At 43.6% G+C, this 17,054-nt stretch overlaps 1 protein-coding gene across 1 annotated transcript in view; it reads left to right on the forward strand.

Annotated features, from left to right (window-relative positions):
* The first annotated feature begins 531 nt into the window (after positions 1 to 531).
* Positions 532 to 17,054, forward strand: part of LOC143782431 (N-acetyllactosaminide beta-1,6-N-acetylglucosaminyl-transferase-like) — a 56,850-nt gene continuing 40,327 nt past the window's right edge. The window contains exon 1 of the mRNA XM_077269853.1: positions 532 to 1,609. Within this exon, the coding sequence (XP_077125968.1) occupies positions 634 to 1,609 (976 nt within the window). The 5' untranslated portion in view covers positions 532 to 633. The remainder of the gene's footprint in view (positions 1,610 to 17,054) is intronic.

Consider the following 17,054-nt stretch of genomic DNA (forward strand, 5'->3'; position numbering starts at 1 on the left):
TAATTCATCTTCAGATTCTTTATGTTTTTCACCACTTTCTTCCTCAAGGAAGTAGATCCAAAGTGTGCAACTTTAAACCTGATCAAATTTTCCTGTAGTTACATTTTAACAGTGTAGGTAATGTTTACTCTCTATATCAACCCTCAGTGACTCATATCATAGTCAGTTATAGCGCGCCCCTCCTAATCAGAATTTTTCCTTGCTCAGTATAGATATCAAAAGTAATCAAACTGGATCACCCTTCATGTTTCCAAATGCTGAGTATAAAGCTCCTGAAAAATTACCAAATAGTGTAATAGAGAGGACGTGTATCAATATTTGGACAGAAAAATCATTTCAGCTATACGCTTGGTGTACCGTAAGGGCTTTGTGCAGTAGTGTTTGTCATGGTTTTAGCACGTAATCTGACCTTATTGCAAAAGAAAAGGAGGAAACATCTGCCAGTCATTCATACTAGCATCACCAATAGCAGGAGTCATGAATTAATATGCAAGTAGCCGGTCCCAGAAGCCTGGGCAGTGTTATAGCAGAGCTTTCCGAGGAAACAGACAGACTGTGATACAAGCTGATAAACATCCTTCCCAGGCAAAGAGGAAGAAAATGATGACACCTGGAACACACAGCTAGAGGAATATGAGGTTTATGATCAACCATGACAAGCTCTATGTCTACTTGACCCACGGGAGAATGAGTCTGTATTTTCATTTATTCTTCTTTGTGGTGACGTTGGGAGTCGTGCTATTGTTCCTTTGTAATTTCAGTCAATTCAATGGACAGAATAACTTACACAGACTTCAGTTTTCCCACGATGCCTCTCTATTACAGATCGCCTGTGACAATTTAGCCAAACGAAAAAATTCTTTTATTTGGGTAAATTATTTAAAAACTCCTCTGAAAAGAATGAAATGTATGGAAGAATACCTAATCCACAACCATTACATCACAGCTCCTCTCTCGGATGAAGAAGCGGGCTTTCCTCTAGCCTACATAATTATACTGCACAAGGAATTCCATACATTCGAGAGATTGTTTAGGGCTATCTATATGCCCCAAAATATATACTGCATCCATGTGGATGAGAAGTCCAGTGCCGATTACTTGCAGGCAGTAGATGATTTTATAAATTGCTTTCCTAATGCTTTTCTCGCCTCGAAAATGGAGCCTGTGGTTTATGCTGGAATATCCAGACTGCAGGCGGATCTGAACTGCATGAAAGATCTGCTGAAATCAGAGGTGCAGTGGAAGTATGTGATCAATACCTGTGGCCAGGATTTCCCATTGAAGACAAACAAGGAGATTGTGCGACATTTAAAAAAATTTAATGGGAAAAATATCACTCCTGGGGTCCTGCCCCCAGATCATGCCGTCCCCCGGACCAAATATGTTCATCGTGAGGATATAGTACATTCACATGTGCTGAGGACCAACATTGTAAAGCCTCCCCCTCCTCACAATATCACCATATACTTTGGGTCTGCATATGTCGCCCTGACAAGGGAATTTACCAAATTTATTCTGGAAGATCAGAGAGCCTTGGATCTACTGAAATGGTCTAAGGACACTTATAGCCCAGATGAGCATTACTGGGTGACGCTGAATAGAATCCCAGGTAAGCGTCATAAAAGGCTCTACCAAGTAGCTTCCTATAGATTGTAAAATACTTTAAGGCTAAGACAGTAGGGGTTTGGATGCCCTTGGTTTGTTATAAATATAGCAATGGAATTTGATTCCTGTTTTAAAAAAGTGTGATTAAAATGTGGCTATACGGTACATAGGACACATGTAGATATTCAGATTAATAGTTCTCTGTTGCATTCAAAGCACTGTGCCAATACAGTTTCCTTGACAAACAGAATATTATTACTAGAAGCTACAACAGCCAGTCATCCATTCAGTATTTTTATATGCACTGAAATTAAAAGGAATCTGTCATCAGATTTTTACTACTCCATTTGTCATCAGTATAACGTAAGGGCTGAGACCCTGATTCCAATGACCTATCACATACTGTGGTGTTCAATGTATTTTTTAAATAAAATCACTGTTTTATCTGCTGCGGATCTACCAGTTCCTTGAATGCTGAGCTCTGTATAACCCCACCAAAAGCACTGATTGGCAGTTTCCTGTGTGCACTGTGCATAGGCAGAAAGCAGTGGTGGGGGCAAGATTATACAGATTTCATGAAAATTGAAGACTACCTGACAGTAGGTTTACTGGTCAGAATCTACTGCTGATAAAAAAGTAATTTTATCAAAACTACAGCAAGCAGCCCAGTAATTGAAGCATTGCTGGAATCAGTCTTTGCTATTAGATTACGTTGACAAAAGCTGGAGAAAGATTCTATTTCAAGAGATATTCCAGCTTCAGAAAAATCTTGTCCCGCAGCTGCAGTCAATAACTGATTTCAGTAGATCTTCCCAAGGTGACGTCACGAGCCTCTGAGCTCACAAATACGCTTCGGTACTGTCGACATGAGTTTTGTGCTGCAGACAATAACAGGCACTGGAGTCAGTGGTGAAGATTCAGTGCTGGACCCAGGAAGGTAGAGTATAGCACAGTCTGTTTTTATAAAACAAACTGCAGCCAAGAAAGAGATGTTTGCCGAAACCGAAGCACAACTTTTAGTACATTAGGGTACATGGACGGGGGGATACTATAAAGAAGGGAAGAGTTTCTGAAGAATAATGGTGACAAAAAACAAGAGTTAATTTATGAAATGTGATAGATCCACTTAAAAAGATGTGTTTTCACGGCATACGTAGATGTGGGAGAGGGATAGGGCTTTGAGATGGATTTTGGCTGTTTAGATTATGGAGGAGGCCTATCTTAAAGTAACAGAATTAAGAACATTAGTAAGGTGCAGAAGGAGATGATGGAGGAAATATAGGGCAGTGCAGCACTGCAGAAACTTTGTGGGTGAGAGTGGTCGTTTAAATAAAATATATGGTGAGCAACCATGGCAGTGGCTGACACATGATGGAAGTATTGGTGTAGTGATTGGACAAAAAGATTATCTTGACCATTGCATGTATGATAGATTGAAGAGAAGAGAAGAGAGTTTACTGAGAAGAAGCCAGATTAGTATTGAGTTACAGTAACTAATGTGTGGCTTCTTAGTGCAGCTTTCCTCTCAGATTGACCAATACTTCTGTCCATAACATGGCTGCTGGTGGAGGAGCATGTGACCAAATGAGTACATCAGCCTCCTCCAGTGGAAAAGCAGGTTTCCCCTGTGATGTGTTTTACAATTGAAGGAAATGTACTAGAAAAAAAGGAAGAGGGGATCGCTTCATAGGACAAGCATCTGTGTATTAAAGAGGTTGTCAACTACTAGGACAACCCCTTCTTGATCTAATGTTTGGCCCCAATAAAATAAATACGCTTATATGCACCTCTCTTGCCAACGAAGTTTCTGTGGTGTCAGCACTAGCAGTCCTGGGGCTCTCGTGCGGTTGTTGTGACACATAACCCCGGACTCCAGTCAGCGCTAGCGTCATTATCCCTGCCTTCGTACAAATTGAACATGAACAAGATGTTCGGGCTGCAGCTGATCTCTGAGTTATTCTTCATGTTCAATTGGACAGAAAGTGGAGACAGTGATGCCCGTGCTGATTGGGTGCCGGAGTCACGTGTCACAACAACAGTACGAGAGCCCTGAGGAGAGCAAGTGCCAACACCGGGGGAATGGCGCTGGCACGGGAGGTGAATATAAACTATTTTATTTAATCGGGGCCAAGCATGGGGTAGTGGACAACATCTTTAAGTTGTTCACATCTATTGTCCCCTAAAATATCAATTCTCGCCTTATATTGTTGTGTTTAGACCACAACACCTATAAGCACCGGGTAAAGGTATTCAATATGGTATTCAAGTCTGGATCCACCCTGGTCTGTCAATAAACTAGTGTTCATGGAATAAAAAGATATTGGGTTTGGCATGCTTTGCTTCTTCCAATGTTTTGAGAAAATAACCAGTACTACAGGCTCTCAGGACAATAGTACTTTATTGAATGGGCAGCAATGCACACCGGACCGTACATTTCTCTACTCCACGAAAGCTATCACAATTGGAGGAGGCTGATGGCTAGGTCTGGTCACTAGTTCCACCAGTAGCCATTATATGGACAGAAGTGCTGGACAGTTTGTGAGGAAAGTTGCACTAAGAAGAGGAACAGGCCATCGTCTTTAAGATGAGAGTGAATCAGGGCAACTAAAAAAGTTACAGTTTCCTCAGTAAAAAAGGGCTGATTCTAGAGAGGTTTTTTAGGTACAATTTCCAAAAAGCATACTGGATATTGGATTTTAATCCTCAAACAGATGATTATAAATTAAGGCAGTGCTACATACCTGAGATGAAAATGTTATGTAAAGGTAGGTTAGAAAATGGTGGAAGCACATGTGTTACAGTTTTTCAAAGATTTTTTTTTTAAGCCAGAGAGAGGACGTGTGAGATTCAGCAGTTGCTGTCTTTTGTAGAGGTGGGTTTGTATATTTGGGTGTCATCAGCATAGATGTTGTTCCAATTTCGAAACCTCTTAAAAGTTTGCCCAATAAAGGCTGTGCAGAAAGAAACTAGATGAGGACCTAAGGTTGAATACTGAGGGAGCCCAACAACAAGAGGAAGAGAAGAAGAGAAAAAAACATCAAATTATACCGTACAAGGGATATTTTCAAGTTTGAAAGCTGTCCCCTATCCATGTGATAAAGGATAACTTTTGAACCACCGGGACACCCAACAATGCTAAGAACCAGAGCTCTGAGGAGCCCCATGTGAATTGAGCAGTGGTCAATCAAGTGCACTGCAGCTCCATTCATTCTTATTTAGACTGCTTGGGTGGAAGATTCACCACAGCTCATTTATGATGGGGACTCTTTAGATAGTAGATAACTTCCAAACTTGAGAAGCCTGTCATCGTCTACGCTACAATGCAAGCACCCCAAAGTAGCAACCTGTAAGTCACTTTCAGGCTTGGTTATTTTATCCATGTCATGTTGAAAAACTTGTTAAAGGGTTATTGGCTTAAAAGGTATCTACCTCACCAATGGGAACTTGCAAAATTGTTTTCTCTCATTCTATCAGAGAGAAAATTTATATATGTTCTCTTGGAGCATTCACAATAGAACTCCATACTCAACTCATCTCCTTAGAGAGAATGTGTCGATAGGAAATTAGGTATTTAATAAGTCATGTTTTTGTCTGACATGTATTTAAAAAAAATGACAATTTATTTCTATATAAAAATCTTTATTAAAGAACTAAATGAATAAACTTGCAATTTCCACACTTTTTTTTTTTATAACTAGAGGCAAGATTTACAAAGACAGGTAACACCATTATACACAGATAACACAGGATCCGCCAATCACAATAGGGGATGTCACAGCTCCACCTGTCCCATCTCTCTTCACATTGTGTCAGTTAATTGTGGCTATGCACATGTGGATTTACTGAAACAACAGAAAATCAGAGTCTACAAAGAAACAAAAAAGTTTGGGATAAAGAAAACAATATAACCCCAGATTTAAAATATATATATATTTAACACCAAAAAACTTTTTGTAAAAAAATATCTTTCTTATCCTTATACTTATGGGCAAGCAGCTCTCCATTGTGCACAGCCCCTGACTGCCCTTTTGAAATTTTTTGTTGACTAATGATTATATAAACCACTGACGGTTTTTACGAATGGTCCAACAAACTCCAATATTGTGTTCCACCAGACTATTAAATAAATAGGGATATGCTGGTGTAGTAATTGTCTACAGGTTGTAGTCTTTTTTGTAAAAATGGACATATCAGCTTCCAAACTATTTTTCCAGATGTCCCCAGATAAGTAGGGCATCTTGGTGTGTTTAGTTTGCTATCTTTCCCCTCATAAATGCGAAAAGCTGATTTATGTTGTATATCCTGTTTAACTCTGGCACATATGATAGAGTTTTATTCCAAACCTTGCCCTCTTAGATGCAACTAAATTGCTTGAGGTGCAGTCTTCCTGAATTTTACAAGGGACTCATCAATAGAAATGTTTTGAGTTGGGGTGTAGAGCCTTACAAACTTTTCTGTCAAGTCTTCGATGATGGGTCTTACTTTATAAAGTCTGTCATGTTCTGAAGCATTTCTGGTCACAGTGGTCAGGCATTGACTATTTTCGTTAAAATGCCAAAATCTCATGAAGCATTTCGTAGCATGTCCTAGGAAGAACGACAGAAAACATAGGGGTGGCTTGAACAGGGCTGTTGGACCAGTAGGACAGAATGCTCTTTTTTATAACAAGCCAAATGGCAAATACAGTTGTGCTCAATATTATTGAGCCACTCTAGGGAGATCTCAAGCGTACAGTTCATACTAGACAGCTTTGGAATTTACAGGAACTGGAGGCTTTTTGCCAAGAAGAGTGGGCAGCTTTACCATCTGAGAAAATAAAGAACCTCATCCACAACTACCACAAAAGACTTCAAGCTGACATTGATGTTAGAGGGGGCAATACATGGCATTAAGAAATGGGGTATGTGAACTTTTGATCAGGATCATTCTGCCAGGGTATGTAAACTTTTCAGTACTGAAGACTAAGAACACAGCAGTTGTTCGAAACGCGTTCAGTCGTCCATGGCTGCTCCCTAACTTTTTTGCTGGTCATTTGTAAGCCCTTGTTCCAATTTTGAAATGTTTGAATAAAGTATTTTTTGATATTTTACATCCTGGAGCTGGATTCCTACTTTTTTCTTCTCAAATTAGTCCTTCTCTACATTAGTGCCACCTAGGGACACACACTTCTCCCATCTCTTGAAGCAACTGAAAACACTTCACTTGTAGAAGTCGATAGGTTTCTCCAAAAGCTACATTGTGACTTTGGAAATCAGAGTCTCATCATCTGGAAAATGCGTGCCTTTCAAAAATAGCTTCATTGTTAGAATGAGGTGGAAGTCTGATGGTGCAAGGTCGGGTGAATTAGGGGGATGTGGTAGAATTTCAAAGCCACAGGAGCATGCTTCCATTTGGGCAATATGTGAGTTGTGAACTGGTGCATTGTCTTGTAAAAGGCAGACACCTTTGGTGAGCATGCCATGACTCTTGGTTTTGATGGCCTCCTGCAATTTAATCAGCAGTGATGTATAATATGTCTCAGTGATCATGGTTCCCTTTGCTAGGAAATCCATCAATACTACTCTGTGCTGGTCCCAAAATACTGTGAGCATGACCTTGCCTGCCGAAGGTTGGGCACGTGCCTTCTTTGGAGCCGGTGAGTCATGATTCTTCCATTGCACCGACTGCCTTTAGTCTCAGGGTCACAGTGATGGACCCATCTTTCATCCTTTGTGATCAGTCTGTTGAAAAAATCTTTCTGGTTTCCATTGCACATTATCAATAGAGCCTGAGAGTTTTCGACTCGTTCCTGCTTCTGGAAAGGTGTAAGCAGCCAGGGAACCCAGCGAACAGATACCTTATGCATGTGAAGATGGTCTCGGATGATTTTTTCCATGGACCTCACACTAATCTTGATATTTTGGGCTAGGTGGCGAATGTTTATGACGCGAGTTTCCAAAATGGTGACCTCCACTTGCTGGATGGTATGTGTCATGATCTCCATGGCCAGAGAACTAGCATAAGCCTCAATAGGAACAAGCTCTTGGAAGATGTAACTGTACTGACCATGAACTAAACCTACCGCATCATCTAGAAGTAGCCAGGTAGCATGTCCTACTTTTTATCCCTATATGCCCAGCGCCGGCCGGAGAACTAAATAATGCTAGCAGAGGGAAATATAAGACCTGACTCACCTCTAGAGAAATGCCCAAAAAGGAGACAGAAGCCCCCCACATATATTGGCGGTGATATGAGATGAAACAACAAACGCAGCAGGAAAATAGTTTTAGCAAATTTGAGGTCCGCTTTCTAGATAGCAGAAGACAGAAAGCATACTTTCATGGTCAGTAGAAAACCCTAACAAAACACATCCAGAAATTACTTTAGGACTCTGGCATTAACTCATAATACCAGAGTGGCAATTCCTGATCAACAAGAGCTTTCCAGACACAGTAACGAAACTGCAGCTGTGAACTGGAACCAAAATACAAAAACAAAACATGGACGAATGTCCAACTTATCTAGTAGATGTCTGGGAGCAGGAACAAGCACAGAGAGGCTTCTGATAACATTGTTGACCGGCAAGCATCTAACAGAGAAGCCAGGTTATATAGCGACACCCAGATCTAATCAGAACAGGTGAACAGGGAAGATGATGTCACAAGTTCAATTCCACCAGTAGCCACCGGGGGAGCCCAGAATCCAAATTCACAACAGTACCCCCCCCTCAAGGAGGGGGCACCGAACCCTCACCAGAACCACCAGGGCGATCAGGATGGGCCCTATGAAAGGCACGAACCAGATCAGAGGCATGAACATCAGATGCAGTGACCCAAGAATTATCCTCCTGGCCGTATCCCTTCCACTTGACCAGATACTGGAGTCTCCGTCTGGAAACACGGGAGTCTAGGACTTTTTCCACAACGTACTCCAACTCACCCTCAACCAACACCGGAGCAGGAGGCTCAACGGAAGGCACAACCGGTGCCTCATACCTGCGCAATAACGACCGATGAAAAACGTTATGAATAGAAAAGGATGCAGGGAGGTCCAAACGGAAGGAAACAGGGTTAAGAATCTCCAATATTTTATACGGACCGATGAACCGAGGCTTAAACTTAGGAGATGAGACCCTCATAGGGACAAAACGAGAAGACAACCACACCAAATCTCCAACACAAAGCCGAGGACCAACACGACGGTGACGGTTGGCAAAAAGCTGAGTCTTCTCCTGGGACAACTTTAAATTGTCCATCACCTGCCCCCAGATATGATGCAATCTCTCCACCACCGCATCCACTCCAGGACAATCCGAGGATTCCATCTGACCGGAGGAAAATCGAGGGTGGAACCCCGAATTACAGAAAAACGGGGACACCAAAGTGGCAGAGCTGGCCCGATTATTGAGGGCGAACTCCGCCAATGGCAAAAAAGCAACCCAATCATCCTGGTCAGCAGACACAAAACACCTCAGATATGTCTCCAGGGTCTGATTAGTCCGCTCGGTCTGGCCATTAGTCTGAGGGTGAAAAGCAGACGAAAAAGACAAATCTATGCCCATCCTAGCACAGAATGCCCGCCAAAATCTAGACACAAATTGGGTTCCTCTGTCAGAAACGATATTCTCAGGAATACCATGCAAACGAACAACATTTTGAAAAAACAGGGGCACCAACTCGGAAGAAGAAGGCAATTTGGGCAGGGGAACCAAATGGACCATCTTAGAAAAACGGTCACACACCACCCAGATGACAGACATCTTCTGAGAAACAGGCAGATCTGAAATAAAATCCATCGAGATGTGTGTCCAAGGCCTCTTAGGAATAGGCAAGGGCAACAATAATCCACTAGCCCGAGAACAACAAGGCTTGGCCCGAGCACAAACGTCACAAGACTGCACAAAGCCTCGCACATCTCGTGACAGGGAAGGCCACCAGAAGGATCTTGCCACCAAATCCCTGGTACCAAAAATTCCAGGATGACCTGCCAATGCAGAAGAATGTACCTCAGAGATGACTCTACTGGTCCAATCATCAGGAACAAACAACCTATCAGGCGGACAACGATCCGGTCTATCCGCCTGAAACTCCTGCAAGGCCCGCCGCAGGTCTGGAGAAACGGCTGACAAGATAACTCCCTCCTTAAGAATACCTGTGGGGTCAGAGTTGCCGGGTGAATCAGGCTCAAAACTCCTAGAAAGGGCATCCGCCTTAACATTCTTAGAACCCGGTAGGTACGATACCACAAAATTAAACCGAGAGAAAAATAATGACCAGCGCGCCTGTCTAGGATTCAGGCGCCTGGCGGTCTCAAGATAGATCAAATTTTTGTGGTCAGTCAATACCACCACCTGATGTCTGGCCCCCTCGAGCCAATGGCGCCACTCCTCAAACGCCCACTTCATGGCCAAAAGCTCCCGATTCCCAACATCATAATTCCGCTCAGCGGGCGAAAATTTACGGGAAAAGAAGGCACAAGGCCTCATCACGGCGCAGTCAGAACTTTCCTGCGACAACACTGCCCCAGCCCCGATCTCAGAAGCGTCGACCTCAACCTGAAAAGGAAGAGTCACATCAGGCTGACGCAACACAGGGGCAGAAGAAAAACGGCACTTAAGCTCCTGAAAGGCCTCCACAGCATCAGGGGACCAATTAGCAACATCAGCACCCTGTCTAGTCAAATCGGTCAATGGCTTAACGACATCCGAAAAACCAGAAATAAATCGACGATAAAAGTTGGCAAAGCCCAAAAATTTCTGAAGACTTTTAAGAGAAGAGGGCTGCGTCCAATCACAAATAGCTTGAACCTTGACAGGATCCATCTCAATGGAAGAGGGAGAAAAAATATATCCCAAAAAGGAAATTCTCTGAACCCCAAAAACGCACTTAGAACCCTTGACACACAGAGAATTAGACCGCAAAACCTGAAAAACCCTCTTAACTTGCCGGACATGAGAGTCCCAATCATCCGAAAAAATCAGAATATCATCCAGATACACTATCATAAATTTATCCAAAAAATCGCGGAAAATATCATGCATAAAGGACTGGAAGACTGAAGGGGCATTAGAAAGACCAAAAGGCATCACCAAATACTCAAAGTGGCCCTCGGGCGTATTAAATGCGGTTTTCCACTCATCCCCCTGCCTGATCCGCACCAAATTATACGCCCCACGGAGATCAATCTTAGAGAACCACTTGGCCCCCTTTATGCGAGCAAACAAATCAGTCAGCAACGGCAATGGGTATTGATATTTAACCGTGATTTTATTCAAAAGCCGATAATCAATACATGGTCTCAAAGAGCCGTCTTTTTTTGACACAAAGAAAAAACCGGCTCCTAAGGGAGATGACGATGGACGAATATGTCCCTTTTCCAAGGACTCCTTTATATATTCTCGCATAGCAGTATGTTCAGGCACAGACAGATTAAATAAACGACCCTTTGGGTATTTACTACCCGGAATTAAATCTATAGCACAATCGCACTCACGGTGCGGAGGTAGCGAACCCAGCTTGGGTTCTTCAAAGACGTCACGATAATCAGACAGGAACTCAGGGATTTCAGAGGGAATAGATGATGAAATGGACACCAAAGGTACGTCCCCATGAGTCCCCTTACATCCCCAGCTCAACACAGACATAGCTCTCCAGTCAAGGACTGGGTTGTGAGACTGCAGCCATGGCAATCCTAGCACCAAATCATCATGTAGATTATACAGCACCAGAAAACGAATAGTCTCCTGGTGATCCGGATTAATACACATAGTCACTTGTGTCCAGTATTGTGGTTTATTATTAGCCAATGGGGTGGAGTCAATCCCCTTCAGAGGAATAAGAGTCTCCAAAGGCTCTAAATCATACCCACAACGATTGGCAAAGGACCAATCCATAAGACTCAAAGCGGCGCCAGAGTCGATATAGGCGTCCGTAGTAATAGATGACAAAGAGCAAATCAGGGTCACAGACAAAATAAATTTAGACTGTAAAGTGCCAATGGGAACGGATTTATCAAGCTTTTTAGTACGCTTAGAGCATGCTGATATAACATGAGTAGAATCCCCACAATAGAAACACAACCCATTTTTCCGTCTAAAATTCTGCCGCTCGCTTCTGGACAGAATTCTATCACACTGCATGTTTTCTGGCGTCTTCTCAGTGGACACCGCCAGATGGTGCACTGGTTTGCGCTCCCGCAGACGCCTATCGATCTGAATGGCCATTGTCATGGACTCATTCAGACTTGCAGGCACAGGGAACCCCACCATAACATCCTTAATGGCATCAGAAAGACCCTCTCTGAAAGTAGCCGCCAAGGCACACTCATTCCACTGAGTAAGCACAGACCATTTACGGAATCTTTGGCAGTAAATTTCAGCTTCATCTTGCCCCTGCGATAGGGACATCAAAGTTTTTTCTGCCTGAAGTTCCAAATGAGGTTCCTCATAAAGCAAGCCCAAGGCCAGAAAAAACGCATCCACATTGCGCAACGCAGGATCCCCTGGTGCCAATGCAAAAGCCCAATCTTGAGGGTCGCCGCGGAGCAAGGAAATCACAATCCCAACCTGCTGTGCAGGGTCTCCAGCAGAACGAGATTTCAGGGACAAAAATAACTTACAATTATTTCTAAAATTCTGAAAGCTAGATCTATTCCCTGAGAAGAATTCCGGCAAAGGAATTCTCGGCTCTGATACCGGAGCATGAACAACAAAATCTTGCAAACTTTGTACTTTCGTGGCGAGATTATTCAAACCTGCAGTTACACTCTGTAGATCCATTATAGACAGGTGAACATAGAGCCATTCAAAGATTAGAAGGAGAGAGAAAAAAAAGAAAGACTGCAGCATAGACAGACTGGCAAGTGATCCAATTAAGAGCACACTAACTACTAGAGAAAAAAAAAAAAAAAAAAAAATTTTCAGCAGACTTCTTATTTCTCTCCTTTCTCAGCCAAGGATTTTAACCCTTTAGTGGGCCGGTCAAACTGTCATGATCTCCATGGCCAGAGAACTAGCATAAGCCTCAATAGGAACAAGCTCTTGGAAGATGTAACTGTACTGACCATGAACTAAACCTACCGCATCATCTAGAAGTAGCCAGGTAGCATGTCCTACTTTTTATCCCTATATGCCCAGCGCCGGCCGGAGAACTAAATAATGCTAGCAGAGGGAAATATAAGACCTGACTCACCTCTAGAGAAATGCCCAAAAAGGAGACAGAAGCCCCCCACATATATTGGCGGTGATATGAGATGAAACAACAAACGCAGCAGGAAAATAGTTTTAGCAAATTTGAGGTCCGCTTTCTAGATAGCAGAAGACAGAAAGCATACTTTCATGGTCAGTAGAAAACCCTAACAAAACACATCCAGAAATTACTTTAGGACTCTGGCATTAACTCATAATACCAGAGTGGCAATTCCTGATCAACAAGAGCTTTCCAGACACAGTAACGAAACTGCAGCTGTGAACTGGAACCAAAATACAAAAACAAAACATGGACGAATGTCCAACTTATCTAGTAGATGTCTGGGAGCAGGAACAAGCACAGAGAGGCTTCTGATAACATTGTTGACCGGCAAGCATCTAACAGAGAAGCCAGGTTATATAGCGACACCCAGATCTAATCAGAACAGGTGAACAGGGAAGATGATGTCACAAGTTCAATTCCACCAGTAGCCACCGGGGGAGCCCAGAATCCAAATTCACAACAGGTATGTTCATCTAATGTTAAAAATAATAAAAAAATAAAAAATTATTATATACTCACCTACGCCGCCTTTCCCGCTCCTCGCGATGCAAGCGGCACATTCCGGTGGCAAGGATGGTCTGGCAGAAGGACCTGCCATGATGTCACGGTCATGTGACCGCGACGTCATCACAAGTCCTGCGCGCCTGCGCGGAAAGGACCTGCCGTGATGTCACGGTCATGTGACCGCATGGTCATGTGACCGCGACATCATCACAGGTCCTGTGCGACAAGGACCTGCCGTGACGTCACGGTCATGTGACTGCGATACGGTCACGTGACCGCGACGTCATCACACCCTGGGACCGGAAGCTGCCGCCTGCACCCTACACAGGCGACAGAGCTACAACGCGCCTGCGGAAGGTGAGTATATGTTTATTTTTTATTTTTTAAACCTGTGTCATACGTGGCTGGGTAATATACTACGTAGCTGGGCAATATACTACATGGGCTCTGCAATATACTACGTGGCTCTGTGCTGTATACTACGTCACTGGGCAATATACTATGGCACTGGGCAATATACTACGTCACTGGGCAATATACTACGTCACTGGCCAATATACTACGCGGCTGGGCAATATACTACGCGGCTGGGCAATATACTACGCGGCTGGGCAATATACTACGTGGCTGGGCAATATACTACGTGGCTGGGCAATATACTATGTGGCTGGGCAATATACTATGTCACTGGGCAATATACTACATCACTGGGCAATATACTATGTGGCTCTGTGCTGTATACTATGTCACTGGGCAATATACAATGTAACTGGGCAATATACTACGTGGCTGGGCAATATACCACGTGGCTGGGCAATATACTACGTGGACATACATATTCTAGAATACCCGATGTGTTAGAATCGGGCCACCATCTAGTACTATATAATTAACAAACTAATTGGTGTGACTAATTGATGTGACTACTAATAAATTATTGGAAAAAAGAATTGCGATCAAGCCTAACCCTAACTTTAAGCCTAGCTCTAACTTTATCTTTAAGCCTTACCCTAACCCTAGCCCTAACTTTAAGCTATTGCTTTGTGTTTTTTTTACTGTATGGCACGATCACTGACTGACACAGCTGTTGCCAGCAGCACTTGTCACACTGTTTTTCCTCTGATCTCTCACTGACCGAAGATTAGAGGAGAAATAGCATTTTGTGAGGCAAATTACCCTCTAAAGTTTGTGTCACACACAGTGTGGGAAGACTAAGCATAAAGGGATGAGGGGAAGGAAGCCCCGACACTAGGGAAAGGGTGAGTGGAGACCCCTAGGCAGATCTGATTATACCCCACCAGCCCTACCCTAAATTGGTCCTCACCAATCGCCGAGCAGGAAACCTAAGCCCTGTATCTCCCTAGAGCTAGGCCCTGGATATTATTAATATTTATTTATATAGCACCATTGATTCCATGGTGCTGTACATGAGAAGGGGTTACATACAAATTACAGATATCACTTACAGTAGGCAAACTAACAATTACAAACTGATACACTGGGGAGAGAACCCTGACCTTGTGGGCTTACATTCTACAGGATGGTGTGGAAGGAGACAATAGGTTGAGGGTTGCAGCAGCTCCAGTGTTGGTGAGGCGGTAGCTCCGGTAGTGATGAGGAGGCAGCGGGGTCAGTGCAGGCTGTAAGCTTTCCTGAAGAGGTGGGTTTTCAGGTTCTGTCTGAAGGATCCGAATGTGGTTGATAGTCGGACGTGTTGGGTCAAAGAATTCCAGAGGATGGGGATATTCAGGAGAAGTCTTGGAAGTGGTTGGGTGAGAAGCGAATAAGTGTGGAGGAGAGAAGGAGGTCTTGGGAGGACCGGAGATCACATGAGGGAAGATATCGGGAGATTAGTTCAGAGATATATGGAGGAGACAAGTTATGGATGGCTTTGTAGGTCAGTGTCTGCGAATTGAGATACTGATTTGGCTTTTATCCTAAGTCATATTGCACGACTCGTTAGAGGGTTGATTGTGACTTGTAGGATCGCTACTTCCAACAGGTGGCGCTATAGAGTTAAGTCCTCTTTTTCTCAGAAGAGGCAATTTGCATATTTAATTTCCCAGAGGAGCATTGTACAGCAAATAAGCCTCCTTACCTTGACAAGCCAGAGATGGTATGTCACTCTCCATTAGGAGAAACGATACCCCTTAGACCCTAGTCCAGAGCCTCTCACCTAGCCAAATCAGTTCTCGTGCTTCGCACTGACAAGGGCCAACAGCCCGAAACACCGTGTCTGCGAATTGAGATACTGATTTGGCTTTTATCCTAAGTCATATTGCACGACTCGTTAGATAGTTGATTGTGACTTGTAGGATCGCTACTTCCAACAGGTGGCGCTATAGAGTTAAGTCCTCTTTTTCTCAGAAGAGGCAATTTGCATATTTAATTTCCCAGAGGAGTATTGTACAGCAAATAAGCCTCCTTACCTTGACAAGCCAGAGATGGTATGTCACTCTCCATAAGGAGAAATGATACCCCTTAGACCCCAGTCCAGAGCCTCTCACCTAGCCAAATCAGTTCTCATGCTTTGCACTGACGAGGGCCAACAGCCTGAAACACCGTGTCTGCGAATTGAGATACTGATTTGGCTTTTATCCTAAGTCATATTGCACGACTCGTTAGAGGGTTGATTGTGACTTGTAGGATCGCTACTTCCAACAGGTGGCGCTATAGAGTTAAGTCCTCTTTTTCTCAGAAGAGGCAATTTGCATATAGGTCAGTATTAGTAATTTGAACTGGATGCACTGAGGGAATGGGAGCCAGTGAAGAGATTTGCAGAGGGGAGAAGCGGAGGAGTAGTGAGGAGAGAGATGAATTAGTCAAGCAGCAAATTTAAGGATGGACTGGAGAGGTGCAAGGGTGTTAGCAAGGAGGCCACAAAAAAGGATGTTGCAGTAGTCGAGGCGGGAGATGATGAGGGCATGTACGAGCATTTTACTAGATTGACGGTTGAGGAAAGGACAGATTCTGGAGATATTTTGGAGCTGAAGGCGACAGGAGGTGGGAAGAGCTTGGATGTGCGGTTTGAAGGACAGAGCAGAGTCAAGGGTTACTCCAAGGCAGTGGACTTCCAGTATGGGAGAAAGCGTGATGTCATTAATTGCGATAGATAGGTCACGTAAGGAAGATCTGTGAGATGGAGGAAAGATGATGAGTTCAGATTTGTCCACATTGAGTTTGAGGAAGCGAGAGGAGAAGAAGGAGGATATGGCTAATAGACACTCCGAGATTCTGGACAGCAGAGAGGTGACGTCTGGGCCAGAGAGGTAGATATGAGTGTAATCAGCATATAGATGGTACTGGAAGCCATAGGACTATATGAGTTGTCCCAGGCCAAATGTATAGATTGAGGCGAGTAAGGGTCCTAGAACAGAGCCTTGGGGGACTCCAACAGAGAGAGGGTGGGATGAGGAGGTAGTTTGGGAGTGGGAGATGCTGAGTATGCGGTTGGAAATGTATGAGGAGATCCAGGATAGGGCAAGGTCTTTGAAGCCAAAGGAGGAGAGGATCAGTAGTAGGAAGCAGTGGTCAACTGTGTCGAAAGCAGAGGACAGGTCTAGGAGGAGGAGTATAGAGTATTGTCCGTTAGCTTTGGCTGTAAGTAGGTGGTTGGTATTTTTGGTCAGGGCAGTCTCAGTTGAGTGATGGGGGCAGAAACCAGATTGTAGATTGTCAAAGAGCAAGTTAGATGAGATGTGGTATGAAAGTTCAGCG

This window comes from Ranitomeya variabilis, chromosome 6 (genome assembly GCF_051348905.1).
Source record: "Ranitomeya variabilis isolate aRanVar5 chromosome 6, aRanVar5.hap1, whole genome shotgun sequence".
NCBI lineage: Eukaryota > Metazoa > Chordata > Amphibia > Anura > Dendrobatidae > Ranitomeya > Ranitomeya variabilis.